Source organism: Nesoenas mayeri (assembly GCF_963082525.1).
Source record: "Nesoenas mayeri genome assembly, chromosome: 3".
Lineage (NCBI taxonomy): Eukaryota > Metazoa > Chordata > Aves > Columbiformes > Columbidae > Nesoenas > Nesoenas mayeri.
In genome coordinates this window covers 110,666,136-110,693,026 of record NC_137544.1, presented here as the reverse complement: position 1 = coordinate 110,693,026, position 26,891 = coordinate 110,666,136, and the positions used below count along the sequence as shown (strand labels likewise).

Below are 26,891 nucleotides of genomic sequence, written 5' to 3'. Positions count from 1 at the left end.
TGGTCACTCTTACTTTTGGGCATATCTGTCTGGGTTATTAGGGCAGGGTTTGGAGGTGTATGTTTGAATATTTGTCATAGAATAGTATCAGGAACAAGTGCTGTTGCTGCATACTTCTGTCCTGGGAAAGGTGGTGAGCAGAAAAGCCATTAGGAAGTTGATTTAGGAACTTCCATTACATTACATTGGAGGAACTCTCTGTGTACACTGAAGAAACTTTTGCAAGACTCTGAAGAAGGCCTGTTGGTTTACTGCCTCAGCAGAACAAGCCATTGAAAAGTGCTACTAAGCTGGTTACTTTCCAGTTGCATGGAAAAACTTCATAGTATATTGCGTTTCTACCCATAACATGTGTTCTGCTTGTTTTTATCTTTTGAAACAAAACAACCAGAACAGTTTCTTAGCCCTGTGTGCCATTTTTTTGTCTAACACTTTCACACTTGCTTTTGTGCCATCCATCTCTCTGGAAAATTTTGCCTTGTTGTCAAAAAACAAACTTCATTAAAACGCAAGCTGCTTTTCTTCTATCTGCTCATGCTTCTGACTGCTCTAAATTCAATATCTGGGGTATAGTTACTTTGTTTCTGTGTATTTGATAGTGGTGATATACACACCTCCTGAGTACAGCTTGGAGTCCTCTGGCTCAGATATGTGCTAGAACTGTGTCCATGAAGCAGTTAGAAATGTTGAGGCCTCCTTGAATACCTGCATTTATTCCATGTAATTTCCTACAGTAATGACCCTATATAATGTCCTGTTCCCCAGAATTGGTTGGGATTCTTCTTATAACCTGAGTTCCATGTACATTCACTGCCTTTAAAGGATTAATCACCTTCTTAGAGCTTCAGAAGTCAGTCTTAATGCAAAATGTCCATTGTTCTGCTTTTTGAGGAGCTTAAGACCAGGGTGTGTTGCAGGGACCTTTGACTCACTAGGAGAAGGAACATGCTGTGGGCCCATCTCTCTCCTAACTAGACCTGTATATTTTTGAGGAGTGTTAGAACAAGACCTTTGTGAAGAATTACTGCGCTGTGTAGGTGTGTGTGTTCCATTATTCAAGTCTGATTAACCTACTAGACCATCTCTTGAGCTTACAGGTCCCCAGGTATTCTCTTGCAGAATAGTTCATTTGTCTAGTATCAGTAGTCAACAGCTTGGTTAGCTGACGTGTCTTCTGGAGAAGTGCTTGTAACATGCTTTAAAGAAAGAAGACTTGTGCTGTAAATGCCAGAGTAAATGTCATGTTGTTTGTGGCTCATTCAAAAGTTTAATTCTTGATCTCCAGTTTTATAACTACTTTGAAAAACACCTTTTCATTCTGTTTTCTGCCATTTAAAAAAACTCTAGTTCACATTTAATGCGTTAGCCTTCCCACCTGTGGTTCTCAGAGGAGTATTTACAACTTTGATCCTGTGGTCTTTTCACTGATTGACAGCAGTCATGTCAGTCTCTGCAGTAACAGGTGTAGGTTGCCATGGCTTCACTTCCAGCTGTTTGGAAGAGAGGCTGGCAAGCAGCACTTAAGTTCTCATTTATTTTGAGGTTCACATGTATTGTTTGATACATGCGTGACTTCCTGGAAGGGGTGTAGCTCTGGGCAGCAGGTGTGTTTATAAATACAGTCCCATCTATCTCAGGAGAAAGTCATCTTGTATCTTGAGCTACATCTTATGCCAGTTTGTTGTTAAGATTTGCTGCATCATTGTAGAATGTTTGTGGACCCTCTTTAGTTTTTATTTCTGCTAAAGTTATTTCAAATTAGAATGCCTTTTACTAATTTTCAGTCAACTTACTTAGTTTGCCTTTAAGATGTTATTTGAATATCATGGAAACAATCCAAAATGTGATTTCTGTTTGCAACTTGCTAAGTCATTGTAATGACTCCTGGCTCAGATACCATGTTTGGAAGAAGTGTTCAGTGATCATCTTCTCTTGAAGTTTGAATTATGAATTGCTGGTGTTGCTAAGCCTTGCCTGGGTATGAATTGGGACCTCTGGTTGTCATAGTTTTCAGAGGTCCTTTTGCCTGTGTGGTTCTGCAGTATGACTACTACCTTTCCCAAAGCTGATGTCCTTCCTCAAGGGTCTGTTTTAACAGGAGAGCTTGGGAGTTACTAATGACAGAAACCAGGCTGTGCAGAGTGTGTGGGCAGGCCAGTATTCATTGCAGGTAGATCATAGGTTTCTGAGCATGATCATGTGTGACTCATGTTAAAGCTGAAACTGAAAAGCCAAAGTGCACATGCTTTTCAACTTCAGATAATATAGTGGCTTCAGAAACTTAGATTATGTGTGGCTAATTCAGAGTAATAGAATACAGCTAAATGGTAAATGTGTCTGTCTAGTCCATAGGCCTCCTAAGGTTGTAATTGATTTTAGAACCACATTCTTGGAGAGATGCCTGGATTTTGGCCTAAATGACTGGGAATTCTTCAGATATTGCCACTGCAAATAATGACTTGCAAATTCGTAACAATGACTATTACTTTTGTAATGCTCAGCCGAATGATAATATGTAAATCTTACTGCTGATCAGTCTGATTTCATGGGAATAATAGATTTCCTTTACTGGTAACTTACTGGAAGGTCTTGAAAAGAAGTTGTTCTCACTTTGTGGATTCCCCCTTCTTTACTACCTAGGTATTAATGGATATGTTCAATCAAGATGTAGAAGATTTAAGTGCACTAACCTTATCTGATGAGGAACCCTCCACCTCAGGGGAGCAAACCTATTATGACCTAGTAAAGTCATTTATGGCAGAGGTTCGACAATATATAAGGGAACTAAATCTCATTATCAGAGTTTTTAGAGAGCCATATGCCTCCAACTCCAAACTATTTTCATCTCATGTAAGTATTGTATAAACCACAAACAAAAAAATCCCCTACTGTAATATCTGAAAATCTACATGAACACTTCTAGAATTTAACTGTTATCCAGTTTAATGTATCATTAGTAGAGGAAGCATTTGTGGGGAAGCACTGGTTTTGCAGAACTGTGGAAGAAGCTACCGAATTTACTATATTGAATTACTGGCCTGTAATTTAAGATTTGTCACTTCTCTTTACTATATCTGAGTAATTGTAAATTTTTATATATTTATGCATATATGTAGTAATTATTTTAAAAATTAAGTATGATCTTGTATAAATTATACAGGACGTATGTAATAAAATATATTACAAAATCTTGTTCTGCTTAAGGAAGTGCTTGACTTTTGTATTGTAACAGAGTAGCTTTGCACATAGCATTCTTCCTCTTAGAAATTGTGTCTAATTCTGTGTTGATTTTTTTTTTCTGATTCTGTTGCTATTTGCAGGATGTGGAAAATATATTTAGTCGTATATCGGACATTCATGAACTTAGTGTGAAGTTACTGGGTCATATAGAAGACACTGTTGAAATGACAGATGAAGGTAGTCCTCATCCGCTGGTAGGCAGCTGTTTTGAAGACATGGCGGAGGTAAGAGAATACTTGAGGATTCTTTTGCTATTTATATGTATTTTAATGACTTGCACTTAGATGCACTTGCACCATTCTTTTCTAGCTGCCTTTGTTTAGGTTGAGATCTCTTCTTTCAGCTCCACCATGATGAATAGACTGCCCATTTTTGGTAGTACTTTTACCTTCTTAGTCTCTAAACCTCAGTTTTTGTAAGGCTGTTTAAACTTCAGAGAGCACAGGAGAAAAAGAAAAGAAAAAAAAAAAGAAAAAAAAACCCCACAAAACAACAACAAAACACCTGTGACTAGAGTTTGACAGAAATGGACATATTCTGTAACTCAGCTGTAGATCAGGATTACTATGGAAAGACAAAGTAGAACAAGGGCTTCTTTGCTGAGAGGCTTGCTAAGCTGATGAGGAAGGCTTTTGAACTAGGCTCATTCGTGGAAGGAGACCAAAGCTTGCAGACTGAAGAACTGAGAGGAGGACATGCATAGCAGAAAGCATGACAACAAAGGCTCTTGCACCATCTTCCTGAGAAGGTGGGATGACCAAAGGCTCATTGGAAGTGTCCGTTTCCTCTATTCTGGACTGTATGAACGAATATAGGCACTCAGGAAGGACAGGTAGGAAAAATGAGGCCAGGATTCTTGAGAGATCAGCTCAAATACATGGAGCTCTGTTACCGAATAATAAGCTGATTGAATGCTTAAGGACTGAGATTGAAGAGGAGGCCACCAAAGGCCGTGTTGTGGTCAAGCTGTTTCTGCAAAGAGGGTCTAACTGACAAGTGGCAAAACCTTCTCTAAACAAGTAGGAGTCATCTCATTATCATGGGCCCTGGTCCTTTTGGGAGAATAACCTTCCTGACATCTACTGGGTGGACAACTTAGTGTGGTTCAAGTAATCCAGAAGATTTCTGGAAGGCACTGGGGACAGCTTTTTGTGGCACATGCTGATGGACCAACTAAGAAAAGTGCTGCACTTGACCTCTTCCTCTTAACAAGGAAGAACTGGCACGAACATTGTAGCTAGTTGCAGGCTTGGCCACAAGTGGTAGAGAGTTTAAGGTCCTGAGAAAAGTGAGGTTGATAAGACTTAAGACTGGGAGAGCAGATTTAGCTTATTCAGGGACTGAATTAGGGGTTGTTCAGTCTGGAGAAAAGGAGACTTGGGGGAGACCTTATTGCTGTCTACAACTACCTGAAAGGAGGTTGTAGCATGGAGGGTGTTGGTCCCTTCTTCCAAATAGCAAGTGATGGGATGAGAGGAGACTGCTTCAGGTTGCACCAAGGGATGGTTTAGATTTGATATTGGGGAAAAATTTCTTCACAGAAGGGGTTGTGAAGCACTGGAACAGGCTGCCTTGGGAGATGGCTGAGTTACCATCTCTGGAGGTGTTTAAAATACGTGTGACTGTGGTGCTTAGGGACATGGTTTAGTGGTGGACTTGGTAGTGTTAGGTTAATGGTTGGACTTGATCATTTTAAGGATCTTTTCCAATCTAAATGATACTGTGATTCAGAAGGAAACACAGACTTCCCAGGAGAAATGTAGAAACATTGTCTAGGTATGTGGAAATGATATTAAAAGGGCTGCAGCTCAGCTGGAGTTAAGCTTGGTGAGGAATGTGGAGGAGAGCAAGAAAAGCTTGTATAGGTATTATAAAATAGCACAAAAAAAGGTGGTAGAAAATGCAGGTATCTTGCTCATGGGGTGAGAGAACCTGTGCTGGAGAACATGAAATGGGCTGAGGTATACTTAGTCTCCTTTTCTAAGACTTTACTGGCAAGATGTGCTTCTAGGTCTCCATGTTAGGCCTGCTACCAAAGACTGAGGGAGAGGAGTGAAAGTTAAAGCACAAGTTAGGGGCTAAGGTGGATATATGTAAGTCTATGGGGTAGGACAGCTGGCTAATGTCATTGCAAGGTCACTGTCTAGAATTCTTAAAATTTAGCGGTGAGCTGTGAAAGTCTCCAGTGACCTATATAAAATATAAATGTCTGATCTCAAAAACACTGAGGAGGATCCTGGAAACTAAAAGCTAGTCAGCCTCTCCTCAGTCCCTGAGAAGACTTGCAAATTTTTCTGGAATTCACATCCAGACATGAAAGACTAGAAGGTGATTGGCAACAGTCAGCACAGATTTCTGAAGGACAAACTGTACCTGACCAGCTTAACTGCTTTCTAAGAGGAGATGAATACCTCCATGGACAAAGGGAAGAGCAATTAATGTCCCTTATCTGAACTTAAGCAAGGCCTTCAGCACAGGCTCTCATATCCTTAAGTCAGTTTGGTGAGATATAAACTAGCTTGTATAGTTATAGAGTGGGTGGGAAGTTGACTGGACTGGCAAGCTTTGAAGGACTGTTATTAGCAATACAGAATCTATCTGGTGGCCAGTGGTTAGTGGCATTCCTCAGGGTCTGATACTGTTTAATGTCTGTGTTAGTGTTGTGGGAGAAGGTCTGCCTCATCAAGTTGGTAGTTGATGTCACCTTGTGGGGACACATATGGGAGGGCAGGGCTACTTCTTGGGGCATGTAACAGGCTGGAGAAATGGAGTAAAGGCAGATAAATAGTTCTGCACTTGAGACAAAAAAACCCACATGCAGTGGTCCAGCTGCCTGGCTGCGGAGCAGTACTGATTGACAGGGCTTGGAGATCCTCAGGAATCATCAGTGAAGGCTGACTGCCCACTGGGTGATATTAGGAAAAGTGCAGCTGGCAGTTTGAGGGTTCATTTCTGGGGAGCACTTGAGACCACATCTGACATACTGTGTCTGGTTTTGGTCTTCCTGGTATGAGAGATGCTTGTACATGAGGGTTGCCATGATGATGAAGGAGTTGAGGCCCGTGGCATACAAAGAAGGTTGAGTGCTGCGTTTATTCCATCTTCAAAAGTCTGAGGAAGGATATATTATTGCTGCCTTCCGTTACCTGAAGGGAAGGTGTAGAAAAGACTGAGGCAGGCTCTTATTGGGGATTCACAGCAGAGAACTGTGAGGTGAGAGAGAGCATGCAAATGGTAAAAAGGGTAATGCTGATAGATACTGGGGAGGGGGAAATCTGCAGTGAGGACCATTGAATATTGGAATAGGCTACCCAGAGGGGTTTTGGTGTCTCTATTCTTGAAGGTGCTCGGAACTTAACTGGATGAGGTGCTGAGCAACCTCAGGTAGCTTTGATGCTGTATGTGGGTTTGGCCCTCAGGTGGACCCTGCTTTGAACAGGGAACTGGAGCATTTGACCTCCAGAGATCTCTTCCAGACCAAATTACTCCATGAGTCTGTGCATGTAAAGGTATTGATTGTTCTCTATGGGTGTTTTGGAAAAAGAATTCAGAAAAGTCTCTCCTATGTAGCATAGGTGTTTAATATCTAAACTTCATATTTCTTACAGAATAATTTTACAAAGCTAATTTTCTTTATTTCTTCTTAGGAACTAGCATTTGATCCATATGAATCATATGCACAAGATATTCTGCGGCCTGGTTTTCATGATCACTTTCTAAGTCAATTATCAAAGCCAGGAGCAGCATTTTATTTACAGGTAACTTTCCTTTAAATAGGCCTTATAATTGATATTAATACATTAATTACATTATATTGTTACTTCAATACATTTACGGTTTTAAGACTGAAACTTATTTTGTTTCTAGTCAATAGGTGAAGGCTTTAAAGAAGCTGTTCAGTATGTTCTACCCCGGCTGCTCCTTGCCCCTGTTTACCACTGTCTTCATTATTTTGAGCTGCTAAAAGTAAGAATGTTGTGTCATTCTGATGTTTTTTCATAATTCTTGGTGTTGAATACCAGAGCTTTGTGTGCTTAGTTAAGTATAAAACCTTTTATAAAACCTTTTATTGGAATAAAACTTCTATGGTGAAAGTAAAGCAAGTTACGTGCTCTGGTGCGTGCTATAACTATCTGAACATCAGTTTGTAGTTTAGAAAGCAGTAGAGATCTAGGTACTCGTATTCTTGGAATGATTGTTTCAACAGTGGTAAGAGGTAATGGCGAATGACTTTTTTACAGAAAATGTCCAAGGCTTTCTCAAGCTGTTACTTTGTAAATTTAAAATCACAGTAAGATTTCCCTTCAGACTTCATTTTATTTTCGTAAAAGCTTTGGTGTTCTTGCATGGTGATTGTAAAGGTGGTAACTTTCATCCAAAGGGAAGGATTGGTTGGTGTATATATATACTTCTTTGGCTTTTTGTAGTGGGGCCTCACATCAGCAGGGTAACAGTAAAGGCTCTGTAACACACACGGAAAGAAAACAGCTGCAGAATGGTTTTTTTGTTTATCAATTAGCATTGAATAATAATCTTTAAGAAGTATAGAGCATTTTGAGGAAAACTTTCAAGTAGAATCTTCATTTGGGCTTAGTGGAAATGTATAAGGGACACAGAGTTCCAAACTTAATTACTTGAGGAAATTTTGATCAGAAGTGTAAAAAAAAAAAAAAAACAAAAAAAACCCCTCTGCTCTTTTGAAGAAATCTGTGTGTGTTTGTCTTGAATGTTTGTTTGGTTGTCTTGGGATAACCTAATAGTTAGGGCATCTTTGAGTCTGCATCTACAGTTGTAACACCATTTTTAGTGATTTAGATCTACACACGCAGTTTTGGCACGTAGCTCATATTGTATAACGTGGAGTTTTTTTCATTTTGGAATGTATACTTGATCTGTTTGTCTCGCTCATGGGTTTGCTCTGACTTTTCAGACATTTTTAACATATAAGCATTTCCTTTCATGACAGTCCATTTGAAGGGAGGTATGATACTGCTTGTCTGTATTTTGTATGATAGAGGTCTGCAGAGGCATAAGGTTTCTATGCCCATACTTTTATCACACAGTCTCAAAATTGAGTACCTAGTGTCTTTGCATACTCCCATGTGAACATGGTATTGTCTTACTTAATATGAAGGATTAATGCCTGATACACAGGCATCCTGTGTTGCTTCTTACCATTGGTAATTTTAGAGGGGGTAAGAGGGCATATGTTCTTATAGAAACAGGGAATAGCTCATGTTTTCCTTTTTCAGGGCTAAGCCCACCTCCAGAAGGGTATCGGTCTTTTTGCAACTCCTGACCTAATGCTTTATGTAATAAAATTCTTGTCCTTTTTCTCATTCATGCTTTATACACCCCCCCCCCCCCCCCCCAATGTAAATCTGATATTGTTGGGTTGGATTTTGTTCTGTATATGGTAATTGAGTTTAAAATGCTATGAAAAAGAGACAAAATCTTGGTAAAGTCATATGTGGAAAAAAACCTTTTTATTTTCTTGAATATAGATAGATTTAAGGATAAAGGGGTTGGCGTTTTTCTTTGAGCTATATTGTGTAAACTTGCATACTTTGAAGTTACCTCTTTAAAATGCATCTCAAAGTTACCTTCTAACTATACAGACTACAAAAACGTAAATTTCTGTCCGCTGATGGTTATCCTCTTTAGAAACTAAAGACCTCCTAAAGTTTGGCAGGGCACCAGGAACACACAAATATATATACTATTTTTAGCTGAAGCTCCATGCTGTAACTTTGCTGGAAAATTAGCATGTGACTGAGGGCTGTGTTTTCCTTCAAGCAGCCTGAAAGTCCCCAAACTTTTATAGAAGAAAGTAACTATATAAAATAGCAGCTTCATGTGAAACTGTGCTTTTCTGCAAGTTTTCAGATAATGTGAATTGGCTTTTCTAAATTTAGACTTTTAAGTGAAATAGCTAAATAGAAATAACTAAACCATAATGTGTTCTGGAAAACAGGAGAGCTAGATAGATGATTTTTTTTTTTAAAAAAAAGTGCAGATTTGGCTGGCATGATTTACAAATGGAAACTTGTTGTCTCTTTGCAAATATTTTTGAGTTGGAATTCTATCTATAGTGATCTTAAATTCTCAGGATGCTTTCATTTCACAATAGCATCTAGGGTGTTTTTTGGTTTTTTGTTTTTTTCAGACTTTGTTAGTAGACGATAAACTTGCCAGTTTGATTGGCAATTCAGAAATACTCCTCAATTAAACTTTTTTTTTTCTTCCTCTTTCACTATGCTAATGTAACTTGGGGAAAAAAAAAAAAAATCTGGTTTGACAAGGTCTTCCAAGATAAGAAACAACCCTGTTCCAAACCTGATGGTATTAAATGTGTTACATGTTGCTAGAGAAGGCACTGGATGGTGAAATGTTAGTAGTTTAGGAATAAGAGTATTTTTAGGTTGCTCCTGTGTAGGTCTCTTGCTGTGTGTCGTGTTGGGCGACACATCCCAAATGATTTTGGGTTTTGACTTCACTTCTTCCGCCTTGCTTCAGCCAGGCTCACAATCCAGAGTGTAATAACTTTAATGAAGTTGGTTTGTAATCCCATCTTTAACCAGTGCAACCCAGCCCAGGGTGGAGAATCACTCAGTCTTAATTAGTTGAACTTTTGCAGTCTGCAAAGTTTTTACAGTATCTGCAATTATAAATCACTGTCTCAAAACATTGTGTTGCTTGTATTTAGTACAGGCACTGTAATTAACAGGTTCTCCAGCTTTAGTTGATTCTTAATCTCCTTCAATCAATAGTAAAAACAGAAAATCACAGATTCAGACTAGCTATGAATTATTTTAAGAAAGTATTTTTTTAGTGTCAGCAAAGGATGTTAGTTTGTCAGATCACTTTGTATGGTGTGCTTCTTTCCAAACACAGCAACTTGTAGGTACAATACTGTTTCAAAATAAAAGTAAAAGCAGAAGTATTAATGTTTTACATGTATTTGTACATGTAACTGCAGTTGAGCTTGACTTATTTTACATCCACCGGAGATAATGTGCGATTTTGTCTCTGTGACAGGTGAAGGCCTATCTGCTGGAGGAATTGTAGCTTGACCAAACTGTTGCTAGTGTGTAATTAGCACTGCAAAGTGTGTATTTGAGTGTTTCCTGGAGAGTCAGGGGGAGGAAGCCTGGGTGATGTAAAAATTTGTCTCAAGTCTAGGAGGATATTTCCTAGAATATGACAGTAGGTGAAAAATTTAAGGAACTTCATATGGTTAAGCTGTGAGGACTTATATTACAACTGCAATGTTGTAAAGGTACAGAACATATTCATTATGGTAATACAGCCAGGTAAATGAGGTTCTGTATTCTTTTTCCTGCTTGTGTGGTTTCATTGACAACACTTCTCTTGCGTTTCTCCTTTAAATGCTAGTGGGTTTACACTTTTAAGTCAGCTGCATGTTTGGCAGCCAAATGGAAGATGATAGGGGAGAATAAAACTTTGTCACGTGTGTTTGTGTGTACTTTTTCCACAGACTTGCTTATTGTTAATCTAAGTAATCAGGCTCTCTGAGATAACTCTTTAATTGAAAAAGTTATTCAGAATGTATTTAATTTTTTCTTTCTAGCTGTGGTACTTGATGGATTTGCGGTGTGTTTGTATCAGAGATATGTCTGTGCACATGTGTATCACTTCATTTGTCAATCACTTATGTAATTTGTTATGGAGTTGTGATTGGGCTGTATGTTCTGTGGCATAGCGCTTTTTTTTTCTTTATACACAGGATTTGTCTGGGCTTTTGAGAAGCAGATGTCTCTTTCCCGGGAATTTTCTAATGAGAAGTAATTACCTTGGAGAATATATTTTTCCCGCTAAAATTGCTTTTCTGCAGAAGCTGGATAAAAATCTAACAAAAGTAAAAGTAAAAAAATTCCTCCTTCTAGTTTGCGTATTGTGACAGTGACACTTGAGCTGTGTTACTGTCAATCTGCTGCCAGACCAACAAGTGCTGTACTTTGATCCTTTGAAGAAGGGAGCAGGGTGGCACAGGGCCAGGCTGATCTTATTTACATGATGCCTTCTTTGGGGAGTCACATGAAGCACTAACTGAACGCTGAATTTTGACTTGACTTATGTGTTTAACTGCAGGGTTCCAGAGTCCTGTTTGCTCATCAGTTTTCTAGGAATACCTGCAAGGCAAATTCTCCCCACCACTGTGGGAGTGAGGAGAGCTGTCCTGGGGCAGACTGTTCTCTGTGGCTGGTGATCTGTTCCCTGTTCTCAGTGACTGCTGCTGGTGATAGCTCTCCAGCTTACCTGGCAGCAGTTTATGCTGGACACACGTGGCCAAGCTCTCATGAAAACAGATGCACGTTACAGGAACTTGGACGAATTTTGATCCTTCTAAATAAAAGTTTTGACACAAGTAGTCCATCAGAGATTGAATGTTAAGAAGCTTATCATAGCTGGGATTTTCGACTCCTATAGGATGATGTTAGTTTTTGTGACTGTGGCAGTCATGATAGAGTCCCTGATACACTTGTGTTGCTGTATAGTCTTTTAGTAGCAGTAGTGTATTTCCCTGTCCTCTTCTCCTGCCTCCATTCCTGTCACCTTCTGTACAAGAGGTAGATCCTTGGAGAGAGGTAGCACTATGGTTGAGACTTTCATATACTTGATACCTTCAGTGGAAATGTTTCTGGATGTGGAGTTGTTGATTCTGTCCCACTACCCACATTCTTTCTATGTCTGCTCTTGTAGCAGTAGAGGTTTGCATTTTCTGTCAATACTTTGAGATCTTCAGTGGAAGTCTATGGAAGGATGTAGGAAATAAAGACAAGTAAAGCAACAAGCTGCATTCATGGTTTTTGTAGACCAAGTCTACAGATGGGATTCTGCTTGTCATCCCTCATTTCCTCTGCTTATTTTTTCCTTAACAGGGTTCTACTATTGCTTCCCAGAGTGATCTCTGAAATTGTGAATTCATCTTATGTAGCATTCAAAAATTCATACATTTCTATCCAAACATAGAGGTACCATCCAGTTATGCTGAAGGCCTTGTGAACTTGGCTGGCAAAGATCGGATTTGAATTGTATTATAGCAGTGAAAGGGATTTTAATCCACTTTGGAACTGCAAAAGAGAAAGGGAAGATGTTTTCAAATTGAATTGTCTTGACTATGATGGAAAATTTAGGGGAAGAAAATGGAAGATCTCAGTTACAAGTGTGGAAGCACTTAGGTAAATATTTTGTGATATTTCAAATACTGATCTAACTAAATGTTATCTATTTATGAATTTTAAATTTCTAATGTATTCTGCAGGTCTGCTAATAATGATGAGACAAACCAAAGTGACAGTAAGAAAGAAGAGAATTTCAGAGCATGAAGGCTCTGGAAGGATCTGTGTGAACTTGTACGTTTGTTGCAGAAAGGTAATGAATCTGCTGTGGAGGAGACACCAGCATATGCAAAAAAACCCCACTCATATTTTTGAAGAATGCAGATCAAATGGGTTTTCTGTACTCTGAGAAGACAAGGCCTCCTGTAAACCAAGTAACCATTTCCCTAGTAATGGAATCTGGGCATATAATATACATATATGGCAGCTAGTAGCCTACAAAAGTCTGAATGTTTAGGAAATGATTTTATGAGAACATCAGGGAACTTATTTAAAAATAAGGCTTTGGGTTTGTATCTGTTCCTTGATGAAGGAAATGTTGATTTTGTAAGCTCAGTGAGAATTGCTCACATACATTAATCGCTTCCCAGTTGCAGAAACTAAAAGGAAAAATAGACTCTTCTGTGCTGGGCAGCTACTCGTTGAGATTTGTAGCAGGCTAGAGTAGCACTTGAGCAGACCTAATCTGAAATATGGTCCTGACAGGCTATACACGTTTGTAGGAATGCTAGTGGCAAATTTGCCCTGTAAGAAACCTGTTATGGAAAACTTTGAGCTATTGAATTGGTGAAACATCAATGGATAGATTTCTTTGTGGTATACATTTCTGAGTAGCTCTTCCTGACTTTTCCTCAGTGTACATCCTGATTTGAAAAGTAGTACTTACTTCAGAGTAGTGTAATTTATTTCTGAAACAGATTTATTTTAATTTCATTTCACCCCCTCCCCAAAGAAGAGCATCCACATCAAGTAATCAAAGTATCAATTCCTTAAATTCACTTGCTCCTTTAGTCTAAATGTTTTCACCTTTTTGGGCTCAGGTGAATTTTGATGTAATTAAATTTCACCTGTATCTTTGAGATCTATGTTAAGTCACATCATCAAGCTGTGAAAGACCTGGGAAGCTTGCACTAAAAGTTGAAATGCTTCTTATTTTCCTCTGTTTTAATGCTTTACTTCTACAATATGCTTCCCAATGGGCTGACCATTTTTTGTATTATGCGAGTTAAAACTTCATGTAAATTAAAAGATGAGGGCTTTTTAGCTCATATCTCTTTTACAATATGCTGGAGGCTTTTTGTAACTAATTATCTGATACCTGAATTTTAATATTTCACATGTTTGTGTAAGAATGTGTGATTAAATGTAACTTTTAAAAATTAAACTGAGAAAGCATAGTTAAACTTTAAAGTGTTCACCATTACTTCAATAATATATTAATTTCTGTTCGACTCTCAATGCAAACAGTTCTGCTGTAATATATATAAATAAACAGTTACAGATGTATGCACATTTTTACTGCACTGTGCTCAAAATTTTCTGAGTTGATGTTGAAAACAAAATGACTTTTGAAATTCCAATGCATTAAAGCTGTGTGTGTACGTCTAGAAATATGGCATGGAGTTTCCTTTAAGCTTCAAGTGTGAAGTGCCTTTTAATTTTTCAGAAATGTGTAGTGTTCCCTGCAGTTGACCCCAATTACTATTGCAGATTATTCCTAATGCTTTCTGAAAATTAAGGTTTTTGCATATGAGGGCACTTTTTTCCCTAGCATACTGCTGGTTTGGATTGAGTTTTTTCTTATTTGGAGGAATTGCAGAAAGTCAAGAAAAGCCCTTGGGCAGGTCAGTGCTATTGAGCCTGCTTCCAGGATTCTTTTGTGTCAGAGTGCCAGCAAACCTGCCTGCCTGCGTTTGTCAGAGGAGAAACCATGTTCATTTCTATTCTTGACCATAAAATAGCCTGTTTCAGGATTGCATTTGGGTAGGTACACCATTCTCAGAAACATGTTGAAGAAAATGATGAGGCATTAGAACGGGCAGGCTGGAGTCCCTGCTGTCAGCGCACTGCAAGATCTTGTGAACGAGAGCAGGTAGCCAGGTTACACTGTAGATCAGGCTTGCTTTGCCAGCTATACGAGCATTCTGTTGCCTTGCTGTGGCCTTCAGGATGTCTGAGAAAATTAGATAGTGGATTTTGAAGAGGTTTCCCAGAGCCATTACTACTTTGAGTTCATTCTTAGTACTGCTGTGTGCAGCCTCCACCTGTAATGTGGGACAGTTATGCGCTGAACTACTTGGATTAATGTTTTGAGGGACAGTTAGTATTGTTGGCACAGTCAATCAAGTGATCTTGAGTTAAGCCTAAGTAAATTCAGTTGTAGTTTCCCTGCCTCCCATATGCTGGTATGTCTTCAGTGCATAGGAGCTGGTTTGCAATCTCCTCCCAAATGAACTGGGGAACCTGCAGTTAAGAGATTTCAGTGGTTACATTTAGAATAATCTTCTAGGAAGACAGAAGTCTAGATTGTGATGTAAGACTTTAAGTACAAGATTTTATATCCATCGTGACACTTACTAGTATTATCTGCATATTCTCATCATAAGTATAAACATATTTTCTGTCATTGCCTTTCTAGATAGATGCTTTCCTGACAGTGTAAGAGAAGGACTACCATAGTTTAATTTTGTACCGCATAAGGAGGATTTCTTTTCTATCTGTTTGGATTTCCTGGTTTTATAAATATCTAATTCTTGTGTAATGCAACAGATAGAACAAAATACCTTGTTTTCTATTTCTTGATAACTCTTCAGAGCTTGTGGCCTAGAATGTAGAGTACTTATTAGATACTTTCCTTAGCAGTCTATTTTCCAAGTTTGTTTTCCTTGAATGGCCAGGATACTATGCCAGTAGTATTGTGAATCATTATAATAATTATAAACCAATTTTTTTCTCATAAGATTATTAAAACCCACAATGACTATAATACTGTTGGTAATCAGAAGTCTGCATCTCCTTCCTGTAATAATATAGGATTTTTCACAGGGCACTTTATCTTTTTTTTTTTTTTTTTTTCTAAAAAAAAGGCACACTTATTTAGCATGTACCTGATTCTTTCATTAGGGGGCACTGCACAGCTATAGAAGAATCTGTGGGATTTGCAGAGAAACTTGGATGCATTTCCAGTGATGCCATTTCACTTGCCCTAACCTCCTCTTCCAAACTGTCTGGGGACAGTGTAAGATGAAAGTCACTGCTGTAATTTAAGCTCAGTTCTGACTAGGACTGATTTTGATAGCAGTTTATGGTAATTATGCAGTGCTAGAATATAAACTTTCAAATTCTTTTTCTGTGTGCAGAAAAGTGTCTTCATAATTTACAGCACTGTCTGATTTGCCATTAATGTTGTTCTAATGCTTAAGAAGGTGCATACTTGTAAACACTGCTTTCTAAATGTTAAAGCTGGAGCATAATTACACTCGCTAGACTTCGATTTAGTTTGTATATACAGTTGGAAATATGAGTTACACCCAATGGATCCTGATGGAGAAATGTTAGTTTTAAACAATTGCTTTCTCTCCAGCACTGTATAGAAACATTTAATTTGCTTTTGGACATGGAATTTTCTGTGACTACCGAAGTTTTTGCAACTGAACAGAAATTGCTGTAAAAAGCATTTTATGAACTCGGCACAGGAGCAGAATGCATTGCAGTAAGGAGTTTTAATCTGTACCAAAATGTTTCTGAATAGAATGTACAGCGAGTCGTTTTTTTTCAAGGTACTTGAGTTGTTAAGTAATCAGAAGTTTTACCAATGTAGCACCTTTATAGGGGTTTATTTTTCTGTTTCTTTGGTTAGGACTCCCCTTATTCACATTAGCCTACACTTGCAGAGGTTTTTTGTGAGATTTTTCGAGATTTCAAAAACTTTCTTCTTTTGGGCTATGGGCCATTTTTGTTCTGCCTTATGCAAAGCACAGTGCATCTGTGTTAGTTTGACTGGAGCATACAGGTTATAGAGATAGTATTAAAAATAAGGAAATAATTTCAAAGGCTTTGTTACGTATTAAGTCTAGTTTTCATTGATTTTTGTCCTGTGTTTTGTATGCCTTTTGCTCCTTACTCTGTCTCCTGCACTACCCTTACAAGCAAATGGTAGAATATTGTAGGATCTAATAGGGCCTGTTTTCAAGGAGTCTTGGCTAAAATAATTGTATCCATTGTTGAAAGGTAGCTACTCAGAGATGTTAGGAAATCCAGCCAAACTCTCTTGATGGAAGTTGGCAAAGAGGCAGTGCACAATGCAAAGAGCCTCCTTTGAACTCCTGTGCAGGAAAGATGCAGAATTTTAGAGGTAGTTCCACATTTTTCTTAGCTTGCTTTCAGGACTTCTGCCAGCAGTGCTGCATCTGCCTCATCTGAAGCCATCGCTAAACCTAGATGATCTGCACAATGGAAGCAAAGGGAAGATGTTACCTTTGTGTTAAATCTAGAGAGTAGAGGAATATGATGAGTGTAGTCTGTTTTTTCTTGGGGTGATGTGTTCTCCCCGAGACATTTTCTGAAATGTCTGTTGTGGTGCATTGTCAGCCCTCTTTCAGTGGTTGTTGCATGAATAGGCGCTCATGCCTAATGGGGCTTAGGTCGAGAGTGTGCCAGATTATGCTACATGAACCAAAGCTGCCTAGAATAAGCCTTGTGGTCATCCTTACGGCTGAAAACACAAGTAATGTAGTCTGTGGCGCTGACAGCTGTTGCACTGAGTGATTATCTCTGATCAGGGGAAAAAATTAATGCTATTGTGTGACCTTGTCAAATGTGAGTATGTTGTATTCAGTTGGCTTTTGGAGGACAATACACTTCACACTGGAAGCAGAGAGTGTGATTGTGCTGTTTCCAAGAGTGTCTGTTATTGTGGTGCATGCAACCCTGTTGCTTCGCTTTTGAAAACCATGTCTGTCAAACAATCTTTCAATTGTGTAGAGCCAGTTCTTGGTGTGTAACCTGTATATAATTGTTATCTCTGTTTTATCTGTAAGCCACAGCTGTAGTCAGTGTTTTTTTCACTGACTATAATGTGAAACATGTTAATGCTTAAATGAAGATTTAAGATTAAAAAACATGTCAGATCTTATTTTATAAAACGGTGATAGTTAGACACAAAATAGTAGTATTAACCCTTCTTGTACAGTTTTAGTTTATAACTTTGTTATACTTTTTTTTTCATAGTTTAAGAAAAGTTTGGTTACTATATGAATTGCTTAATGTAGCTGTGTGCTCAGATAAGGACTTAGGTACCCTGGTTTTACAAGGTGGCTGTAATTAGATGCCCTCATGTTTTCTGATGAACAAACAACCCCTCCATGGAAGAAGAACACTTGCATGGAGCATATGATGAAGGAGAAGCTGGGGCAGTGGGATTTATTTATTCTGGAGAAAAGGAGGCTCAGTTGGAGGGGAAACCTTCCTGATGTCTTTGTGTGATGGAATGGGGAAGACAGAAATACTTCTTCGACTACATAGTGCTTCCAAGTATTCCACTGTGAGAAGTCAATAAGGGAAATCCTGATAGGCTATTACGAAAAAAAAAAATCACCGTGAGGGATTTCAGACATTGGAACAGATTGTCCAGAAAGGTCATGGATTCTCTATCCTGAGAGCAATTCAAAACTCAATATGGCCCCAGGCAACCTGATCTCTATGTTGGCTCTGCAGTTGAGCAGAAGGTTGGCTAAGATAATCTCCAAGATCCCTTCCAGCCTGAAATATTGATTAGACTGTTGTTAGTGAGGTAAGAGCCCTAGTAATCTTTTGTTTATTAATGAGTGAAGGGGTTTTGCTGAGCTTTAGGTTCAGCTTGCCTGTTCCAGGAGTGTTTGTGCATGTTGCAAATGTACAGACATCCCACAGATTTGATCTTGTGCTGTAGAACACTATGTATGGGGATCTTTTTCCTCTCTTGTTTCTCTTAAGATTTAACACCTCTGATGGGTTATTGTTGTTGAGATGTAAGGTAGAGTTTGGAGGTAAAGTGTGCCTGAGCATGTCTGTGTCCGGGGGAATATTGACTTCTGCTCTCTTTTTACTGCGATGAAGCTTCTAGCAGATAGTTGTCTCTCTCGCCTGTGTCAATAATGCACCTGGTTACTCCATTAACTTCAATAACAAGCAGGAGCATACAAAATCAGCAGATGGTTGGATTTCTTCTTCCTAGGTCAAACTTCTGGATTTGCGCATGCCAAAATGCTTGTAACACTTTTTGTATTTGACTTTCAACGTTCACAGCAATTGGAAGAAAAAAGTGAGGATGAAGAGGATAAAGAGTGCTTAAAGCAAGCAATAACTGCCCTGCTAAATCTTCAAAGCAGTATGGAACGGATATGCTCCAAAAGTCTTGCAAAACGAAGGCTTAGGTAAACATGTTTCCATTTTTCCTGCTTTCTGTTCTTAATGCTTTGCTATAAATCCAGGGCTACCCATTTCCTCTTTTAGTAAACAATGAACGAAATAGTTTGTGACAACCCTGCTTTTTCAGAGGAAGTGACATCGAAGCCAAGATAGTTTGTTATTGTTTTAAAACCATTCTAGTTTCTATGTGTCCTTGCATACTGGTAGTCGGGATATTCTGAGAATTCGCTGGTATGTAGAAAGTTATGGCATTTGTGGCTAATTATGCTCAGATAATAGATATGCACTTTAAAATATTGTAAAAGTACATTTCTCTGTAATTAGAAGGGAATGCTCTTGAATTTGAAACTACTTAATCTACAGAGTTTTTTGTGCAGCGGCTGGTTAGAATTACCAATGGATAGTAGAAATAGATGCATAGATAACTAGTACTTGCACTTTGTAGCAAATTCTTGGATTATACCATCTACTGTTTGATTTAATGCTGATACTTGTGCAGTTATTTAAACATATTGAAACTTTGCTTTTGCTCTTAAAATTGTTTCAATTTTCCTTTGCCAAACAAGTTATGTGCTGCAAAGTGTAATCTTTAGGCTTGGATGTGAATGCATTTAACAGGTTATTTTCTCTGAATTTGTTTTTTTCCAATTAATGCAGTCTAAAATTGTTTGTTGGCTATGGAAATCAGTGGTTTGTTAGGTTAAGAAGCTCTAACGGCTTGCCTGCTTCTGGTTGCATGTGCTTATGCAAAACATTTACTGCATAGAAGATAAGTAGAAAATTTATCAGATGAGGTATTTAAGAGTAACATTAGTCCAGGCTTGCAGTGACACTGATACTGAGTGCTGAAATTGCATTCTCAGTGGAATTCTCACTACTCAGGAAGATGATCTTATGTTTTTGCTGTTAGTGGTGATTGTGGTTTTTAAATACATGTATACTAATAGGCTACCTTTCTCCCATCCTTCACTGAAGTGAATCTGCATGCCGATTCTATACTCAGCAGATGAAGGGGAAACAGCTAGCAATTAAGAAAATGAATGAAATCCAGAAAAATATAGATGGTTGGGAGGGTAAGGACATTGGACAATGCTGTAACGAGTTCATCATGGAAGGAACACTCACGCGTGTAGGAGCAAAGCACGAGAGACACATATTTCTGTTTGATGGCTTGATGATTTGCTGTAAGTCAAATCATGGCCAACCAAGACTTCCTGGTGCTAGCAATGCAGAATATCGTCTAAAAGAAAAGTTCTTCATGCGAAAGGTACAGATCAATGATAAAGACGACACTAATGAATACAGGCATGCTTTTGAAATCATCCTAAAAGATGAGAACAGTGTTATTTTTGCTGCTAAATCAGCTGAAGAGAAAAACAACTGGATGGCAGCATTGATATCTTTGCAATATAGAAGCACACTGGAAAGGATGTTGGATGTAACAATGTTGCAGGAAGAAAAAGAGGAGCAGATGAGATTTCCAAATTCTGAGCTTTATAGATTTGCAGAACCCGACTCTGAAGAGAATATTGTGTTTGAAGAAAACATGCAACCCAAATCTGGAATCCCCATCATCAAGGCAGGAACTGTTGTGAAGCTAATTGAGAGGCTGACTTACCACATGTATGCAGGTGAGGCACTTCATTTATTTTGGCCAAAACTCAAGGTAGTAACTAGTTTATGTTTATCTTTCTATGTTAAATGTATGCAGCAAAATATATAAAGCATCTAGAAAGTGAATGTGCTTTGCAGTGTGCAGATTCTAACATGCTTTTTGAGTTAAGGTTTTGAGATCTAAATATGCACTTCTGTAGCTGTAGCAATTTAAAATATTAATTCTGTTTGGCTGAAGGTAGCAGAATATGCATGTGCATAAGATTATTCTTATGCAAGGGACGAGGGGGTGGGAGCCTGCAGAAGTTGAGCTCTAGACAAAACTTTTTCCTCTGTGTACTACGTTGCAAGATTTAGCTTCCCTCGAGACTTGCAAAGCTGGTGGCACATGCAGCACTGTGGGCGAGAGTTGTGTTTTCAGTTAACGATTGTACTTCATCAGCTGTTACCTGTGGCTGTGCCGGTGTGTAATGAAAAGGCCAAATATCAGCTTGCTAGAAGCAGTCACGTGCATAATTTGGCCCCAGAACTTTGCCTTACTTGGAATTTCCATGGGAATTTGATTTCAGGTTTCTGTTTGTGTTGAAGATACATCAAAGGCATTTATGTGATCACCCAGTGCAACCTCAGTGTTTGAAGTTTTTCTTGATTATTTCCCACGTTTTTCATAAGCTGTGCTGAAAAGCATGGGTTTGAATCTTGTTTTTTTTTTCCTTTATTTTTTATTTTATTCTACCTGTATGTCAGTTATTCTAAAACTTCGTTCATCTTCATATTAGCGCTTCTCATATTCAACTGTAGATTCTTCTTTTTTTCCTTCCCCCCTTTATTCTTTACACTGATTATCCTAAACTGTTCTTCTGCAGCTCAATCCTGGATACCCTGCATAGACCAGGAATTTTTGGAAGTGGGGAGTAAGCAGAAGATAATTAATGTAGTTTAGTACTTCTGTTTATTTTTAAAATGCTTTTAAATACATCGCTCTTCTCCACACTTTCCTCAGTTGAGCTTTCCTAACATTTATCAGAAACTCAAATGCAATATTGTGCTGGCAGTTTTGTGCCTGTTTTGGTTTTCTTGTAACTTTATAAACTTTTAGCTCTTGGCTTTGGATTTTACAGGCGTGATTTATGACGTAATTTTATGGTTTGGGAAGTTAAAATAAAACAATTCAGCCTTTGAGAAAGGAAGACGCCTTTTTTTTTTTTTTTTCTTTTTTTTTTTTTTAACGCTAGTATTGTATTTGGCAGAGAATTAGCAAAAATAGTGCCCTTGTGAACATTAGCTTTGTTTTGGCTAAGTTGTGCACCACTGGAAATCGCCCTTTCCATACACACTGGGACTTAAGCATTGCTGCAGGTGCTAGCAGTGCTCTTCACATGTTGTTTCTATCCAGGGAGCTGCAAACTACATTTTCCAGCTCTGTAAAACAGAGAAAAGCCTGGTTTTAAGGAACATATGGCTTGTTGAAATATGTCTCCTGTATTTTTATATATCTATATATTTTTTTTTTTGCTGTTTTTGGTTTGTTTTTTTTTTTTTTTTTACATCTACATCTCTTTTTGGCCTGTCTAGCATGTGGGACTTCAAGGAAGAATTCAGATCGATTTATTAGATTCACCTTCATCTACAGTCATTTGAATCTCTGCTTGTAACAGCCCCTTTTTAATAAAACTTTAAGTAGGTTGCTTGAAGCCTGACATTGTAGGTATGTGAGACATTGACCGAACTATTGAGTGACAAAACTGAGAACATGGATCCTGTGAGACAAGCTGAAAGACTTTGACCAGAAAAATAGAAATGGTTGTCTTGTGATGTATTTAGCCTGTCTTTGTAGCCTTAAAAATATCAGTGCAACATACATGTACCTGATGCTGAATTGCTAGGTTGCATGTCATTTCTCAAGACCCTTATCTTTCATTCTGTACCTTTTGTTTTATAATTGCTTTTCTGGGAGGAGAAATGTCATCGTTCTAACCATTCAGTGCTGTCTTTTCCAGGGGAACAAAGAAATAGAGTTATAGTGACTCGGCCAAAAATGCTCTGTTGTACAGGAAATGAGGTCCATTTACTATGTAAATCATTCAGTGTTTTGATGCATTTTATGAGGTGCAGTGAGTAGAGCAACAACTTTCCATAGTAACCCTTTGGCTCTTTCATACACCTGTCAGTTTTGTTCAAGGCTTTTGTTTTGCTTGGAGATGTGGGAAGATGAGTACTCTGGTGTTATCTAGACAAACAGCTACAAAGTATAGAAATGCTTTTCTTGACCTACATAGGATTTCGTATGCATGATTGTAAACTTAAAATAATTTATTGACTTTAATTCATATGCCAAAATAGCAAGCCCTTACTTTTCAAGGCAACTTTTCTCAAATGTAATGTGACTGGTTATCGCAGCCCTTCATCTGACAGTCAGAAAACAGTGTTTACCATAGCTGTGACTCTTCTCTAGGTTTTTATCTTTGTCAGTCAAATACTAAAAGGAATAATTACAGATATAATTGTAGAGGTGGTCCTAATTTGTTTTAAGTAGCTGAAGAGCAATTTAGTTAGTTGCTTGTGCACAAACCAGCTTATCCTTTGTTTTGCTGTGGAACAGGAGCAGACCAGTATAGCCCAGCTCTAGCGAAGTGGCGCTGCCAAGAGTAGGAGGCATCCAGGACAGAGGGACAGCTCTGGTGGCCACTCGGCTGCAAGGTGCAGCAGACTGTCCAAACCATCCTGTCTGTGCTGGAGCAGCAAAGTAGGGAGAAATCTCCTCTGCATCTTTCCATATATTTTTACATGAGAGAAACTGCCCTTTGATTAGAAATTGAGGTTCTGACCCTATTTGCATATTCTTGTGGGTTTTACTTGTTTCAATGATTTTCTGCGTTCATTATCTCCTCCTTTGCTTGATTCCTGTTTAAGAGCAGCTGGGTTAGGTGGTACCAAGATTTGAAAGTCGTGGCAATTTTTTTTTCTCTGTAAGGCAGTGCTCTTCTATTTTTAAAGCTTTGATATGTTAAAAGTGCTTGTGCGTCATCATAGTGTCCGTTTCCTTTCTTGAGGAATTCAAGGGTGATTATTTATAAGTTCTTGTAGAACAAGTTATTGTTCTTTTTAAGCTTTCAAATTGGCTATGTTGAAGAGAGAATTATCACATGAGCAGACATCCTGACTGACTAGTGTTGTCTGCATTTTTTTTGTACTCTATTTTGAGTTACAGATTTTGCTAGTAAGATAACAAGATTAGATTCTATTTTCTTATCTTCTTCATTTGAATTTCAATATGTATTGTGGATTTAAACACAGCCCCTACCTGTAAATAACAATAGCTATGACTCAGAGCTTGCCATGATCTGAAAATGTTAATTGGTATGGAGGCTTTCTTTTCCACGTAGACAAAGTCTGTTTAGGGTGGATGTGGTGTACAGAATACAAGCTGTGGAAGTGAAATACTGCGCTTACTTCTGTAGTTGTTTTTTAGGACAATAAAAATTGTGTGTTTTCATGATGAGGATGATGGGGACAGGGATGACATTGTTCTTGCAAAAGGATTTGGAGCTTTGCCTTTGAAAACAATTCTAGGCTGTACAGTTTCAAGGAGACCTGGGAGAGGTGTTACGATAAAAATGGCATAATGAAGGCCGAAGAAATGGTAAAGCAGAATAGTTAATTGTTTTAGAAATCGGAACTGGCATACAACAGAAATGCAAAAAAATGCTGTGTTATACAATACATGGTCAATCTGTGCAATGCACCACAATAAACTGCTGCCAAAGTGAGGAGCTTAGTAGGATCTAAGGTAGAATGTTCTTTCAAATGGACAAGATGCTGTTAAGGAGGATTTTTTAAAATCTCCTAAAAACCCATATTGTAGGGAATATGTCTAAGGGCTTAATATAGTTTTAGGTCAAATAATGCAGGCGTTTTTTTCTTCATTGCAGTCTGTAGGAATTCCTGCTTCAAGTCTTGTGTGTTCTTCTTCAGCTACTCTGTGTTAGATAAATTACCAATTGGGTCTTGTTTTTAAAATCTGTTTATGTATGTAATATGCAAAGCCATTGCAACCCACTCATTAATTTTGTCCAGTGATAACAGTGTTAACCTTGTTTCTGGCCAGCACTGTGCAGTGCCAGTGTTGTCACTGTATTTCCTCATACCTGAAAACAAAGGGGCTTGCTTTCATAGTTAAGGGAGACACTTTGGTTTTCTGTTTTGAAAATCCATTTGAATACTTAAATGAACTCATATGTAATTAGTCAATTTAAATAAAATCTGTTGCTTTTCCTGAAGTGAAGTAAGTTTAACCTCTAAAGTATAATTGCCAGTTAACTTCAAAAATGTCTAGCCTGCTGTAACCATGACTGGTTATCAGGAGCACTAGTTTAGGGAACACATTCTCCCCTTGAAGAGGTCATTTCTATCCAATGCGAAGTCACTTGCTGTGTCTTTTAAGTTATCTTGTCCTGATCATTGTCAAAACCAAAGTTGTTTACTAGATGACTTATAAATAAAATTATCTACTTATTATTTTCAAAGTTGTTGAAAAAGAATGCAGTCTTTTAATAACTGAACAGAGAGAAAAAAAATGTTTTGCATTTTCAACAGAACAAAATTTGGTATCGAGTTCTGCTTTGCATGACTATTTTAAGAGGTTCAGAACTGTTACCCAAGCAACCTGGTGGACATAATCTTCTATATAAATTGATAGGCTGACATCCTTAATTTTAAAGGATACTTAAAGTTATTGTAAAGTATAGAAAAAAATAGGTAATTGCTGACATGAACATAACATTATTCTTTGTCCTAGATCCCAACTTTGTTCGGACTTTTCTCACAACATATAGATCTTTCTGTAAACCTCAAGAGTTGCTGAGTCTGCTAATAGAAAGGTATGCCACTGTTCAAAATATTGTTCATATGAAGTATAAGTTAAAAAAAACATATTTGGAGTAGAGCTTGTAAAATTACTGTTTTCCAGTTGGTTTTTAATCACTCCAAACTCTTTTTAAAAAGTTGTCAGATTCAAGGATTGCAAGGAAAATGTGTAAGCTATATCCAGAAGCTTTAGGATTCTTCAGGTAGCTCCAGTAACTTCTAGCATCCCACTGTTTTGTGTTTGAAATCTGTATAATTATTGAATTTAGCAAGTCTTCTGATGTGCTTACCAAGCTGTAAGATTCTGATGTGTGGAAACATTCTGAATTTGAAGTTATCTTTAATTAACATTTTATTCTTACATGCTGTGAGCAAGATTAGCGTAATAGGAGCCTAGTCCTTACACCCATCTTCTATGCTAGATTTGAAATTCCAGAGCCTGAACCAACAGAAGCTGATCGTATTGCTATGGAGAACGGAGACCAGCCTATTAGTGCTGAGTTAAAAAGATTTAGGAAAGAGTACATTCAGCCTGTGCAGCTACGGTGAGTACTGCATCAACTTGAGCCAAACTAGCTTCCTTTAAGTCTTCTGAAGTACCATCTTTTGGATGCAGTGGCTCTTGGTGTTACCAGTAGCCTTTCTTGCAGGTACTTTGATAGAGAGTGTGCCTGAGCAGTCAGGCATTTTGACTTTGCTATTGAAAACCTGGTGGGAATTTGAATTAATTGCACAAAAAACCTTAGCAAAGGCTTGTACCAAGTTTTAGACTATTAATGTGGAAATTAGTTTCTTACACTCACCATTTTTTTAATCTGTGTTTCTTTACAGAGGTAGGTGGAGAACATTTTAGATAATGTTATTTTTATGAACAATAGTGTTACTCTGACTTGTTTAAATTTAAAGTAGAATAATGCTTACAGCTGGTTGCTGGTGAAATGCAGACAGTAGAATAATTGCATTTGGTCTGTTGATTCTGATATTCCTGTGAGTCCTCACCTACTTAAAGCTTTGAAATGCTAGACCTAGAGTACTTACTTACCCTTTACTTTTGCAGAGTATTGAATGTATGTCGACACTGGGTAGAGCACCACTTCTATGACTTTGAAAGAGATGCTGATCTTCTACATCGTTTGGAGGTATTCATTGGAACAGTAAGAGGTACTTATGGTTTAAGTGTTGGCATTTATCAGAAAGCCTCCCTTTTCAAAGGTATGGAATGGGATCACTTTTCCTTTCACTGAGCAGATAAAAAACCCAGGACTGACTGTTTATTAAATACTTCACAAAGATCACAACCCTAAATTATAAATAAACAAATAACAACACAACAAACAACCAAGCAAACAAAACAAAATAATGATGACAACAACAAAAAACACACAAAAAAACCCACACACAAAAAAACCCACACACAACCCCAAGCACTATTATTCTAAGTCTGGCCCCTGTTCAGAAGAATGAATGTTATTTACATCCTGGTAAATAGTGTTGGCATTGTTATAAAGGGACTGAAATAATGCAAAATAATAACTAAGGAATGAACAGGACAGAATAATGGTTGGATTGCCCTCTTAAACTATACACAGGGATAATTTCTGTAAATGTTTGATGGTGGAA

The 26,891-nt window shown here is 38.0% G+C and overlaps 1 protein-coding gene across 3 annotated transcripts in view; it reads left to right on the top strand.

Annotated features, from left to right (window-relative positions):
- Window positions 1–26,891, top strand: part of SOS1 (SOS Ras/Rac guanine nucleotide exchange factor 1) — a 50,367-nt gene that overhangs the window by 14,096 nt on the left and 9,380 nt on the right. For 2 of the 3 annotated variants that reach the window (XM_080341993.1, XM_080341992.1), the window contains exons 5-13: window positions 2,641–2,850; window positions 3,321–3,464; window positions 6,888–6,998; window positions 7,108–7,206; window positions 18,669–18,796; window positions 19,767–20,422; window positions 25,204–25,285; window positions 25,694–25,816; window positions 26,329–26,432. In XM_080341993.1, coding sequence (XP_080198119.1) covers window positions 2,641–2,850; window positions 3,321–3,464; window positions 6,888–6,998; window positions 7,108–7,206; window positions 18,669–18,796; window positions 19,767–20,422; window positions 25,204–25,285; window positions 25,694–25,816; window positions 26,329–26,432 — 1,657 coding nt within the window. The remainder of the gene's footprint in view (window positions 1–2,640; window positions 2,851–3,320; window positions 3,465–6,887; window positions 6,999–7,107; window positions 7,207–18,668; window positions 18,797–19,766; window positions 20,423–25,203; window positions 25,286–25,693; window positions 25,817–26,328; window positions 26,433–26,891) is intronic. The other variant, XM_080341994.1, reaches the window with a different exon arrangement.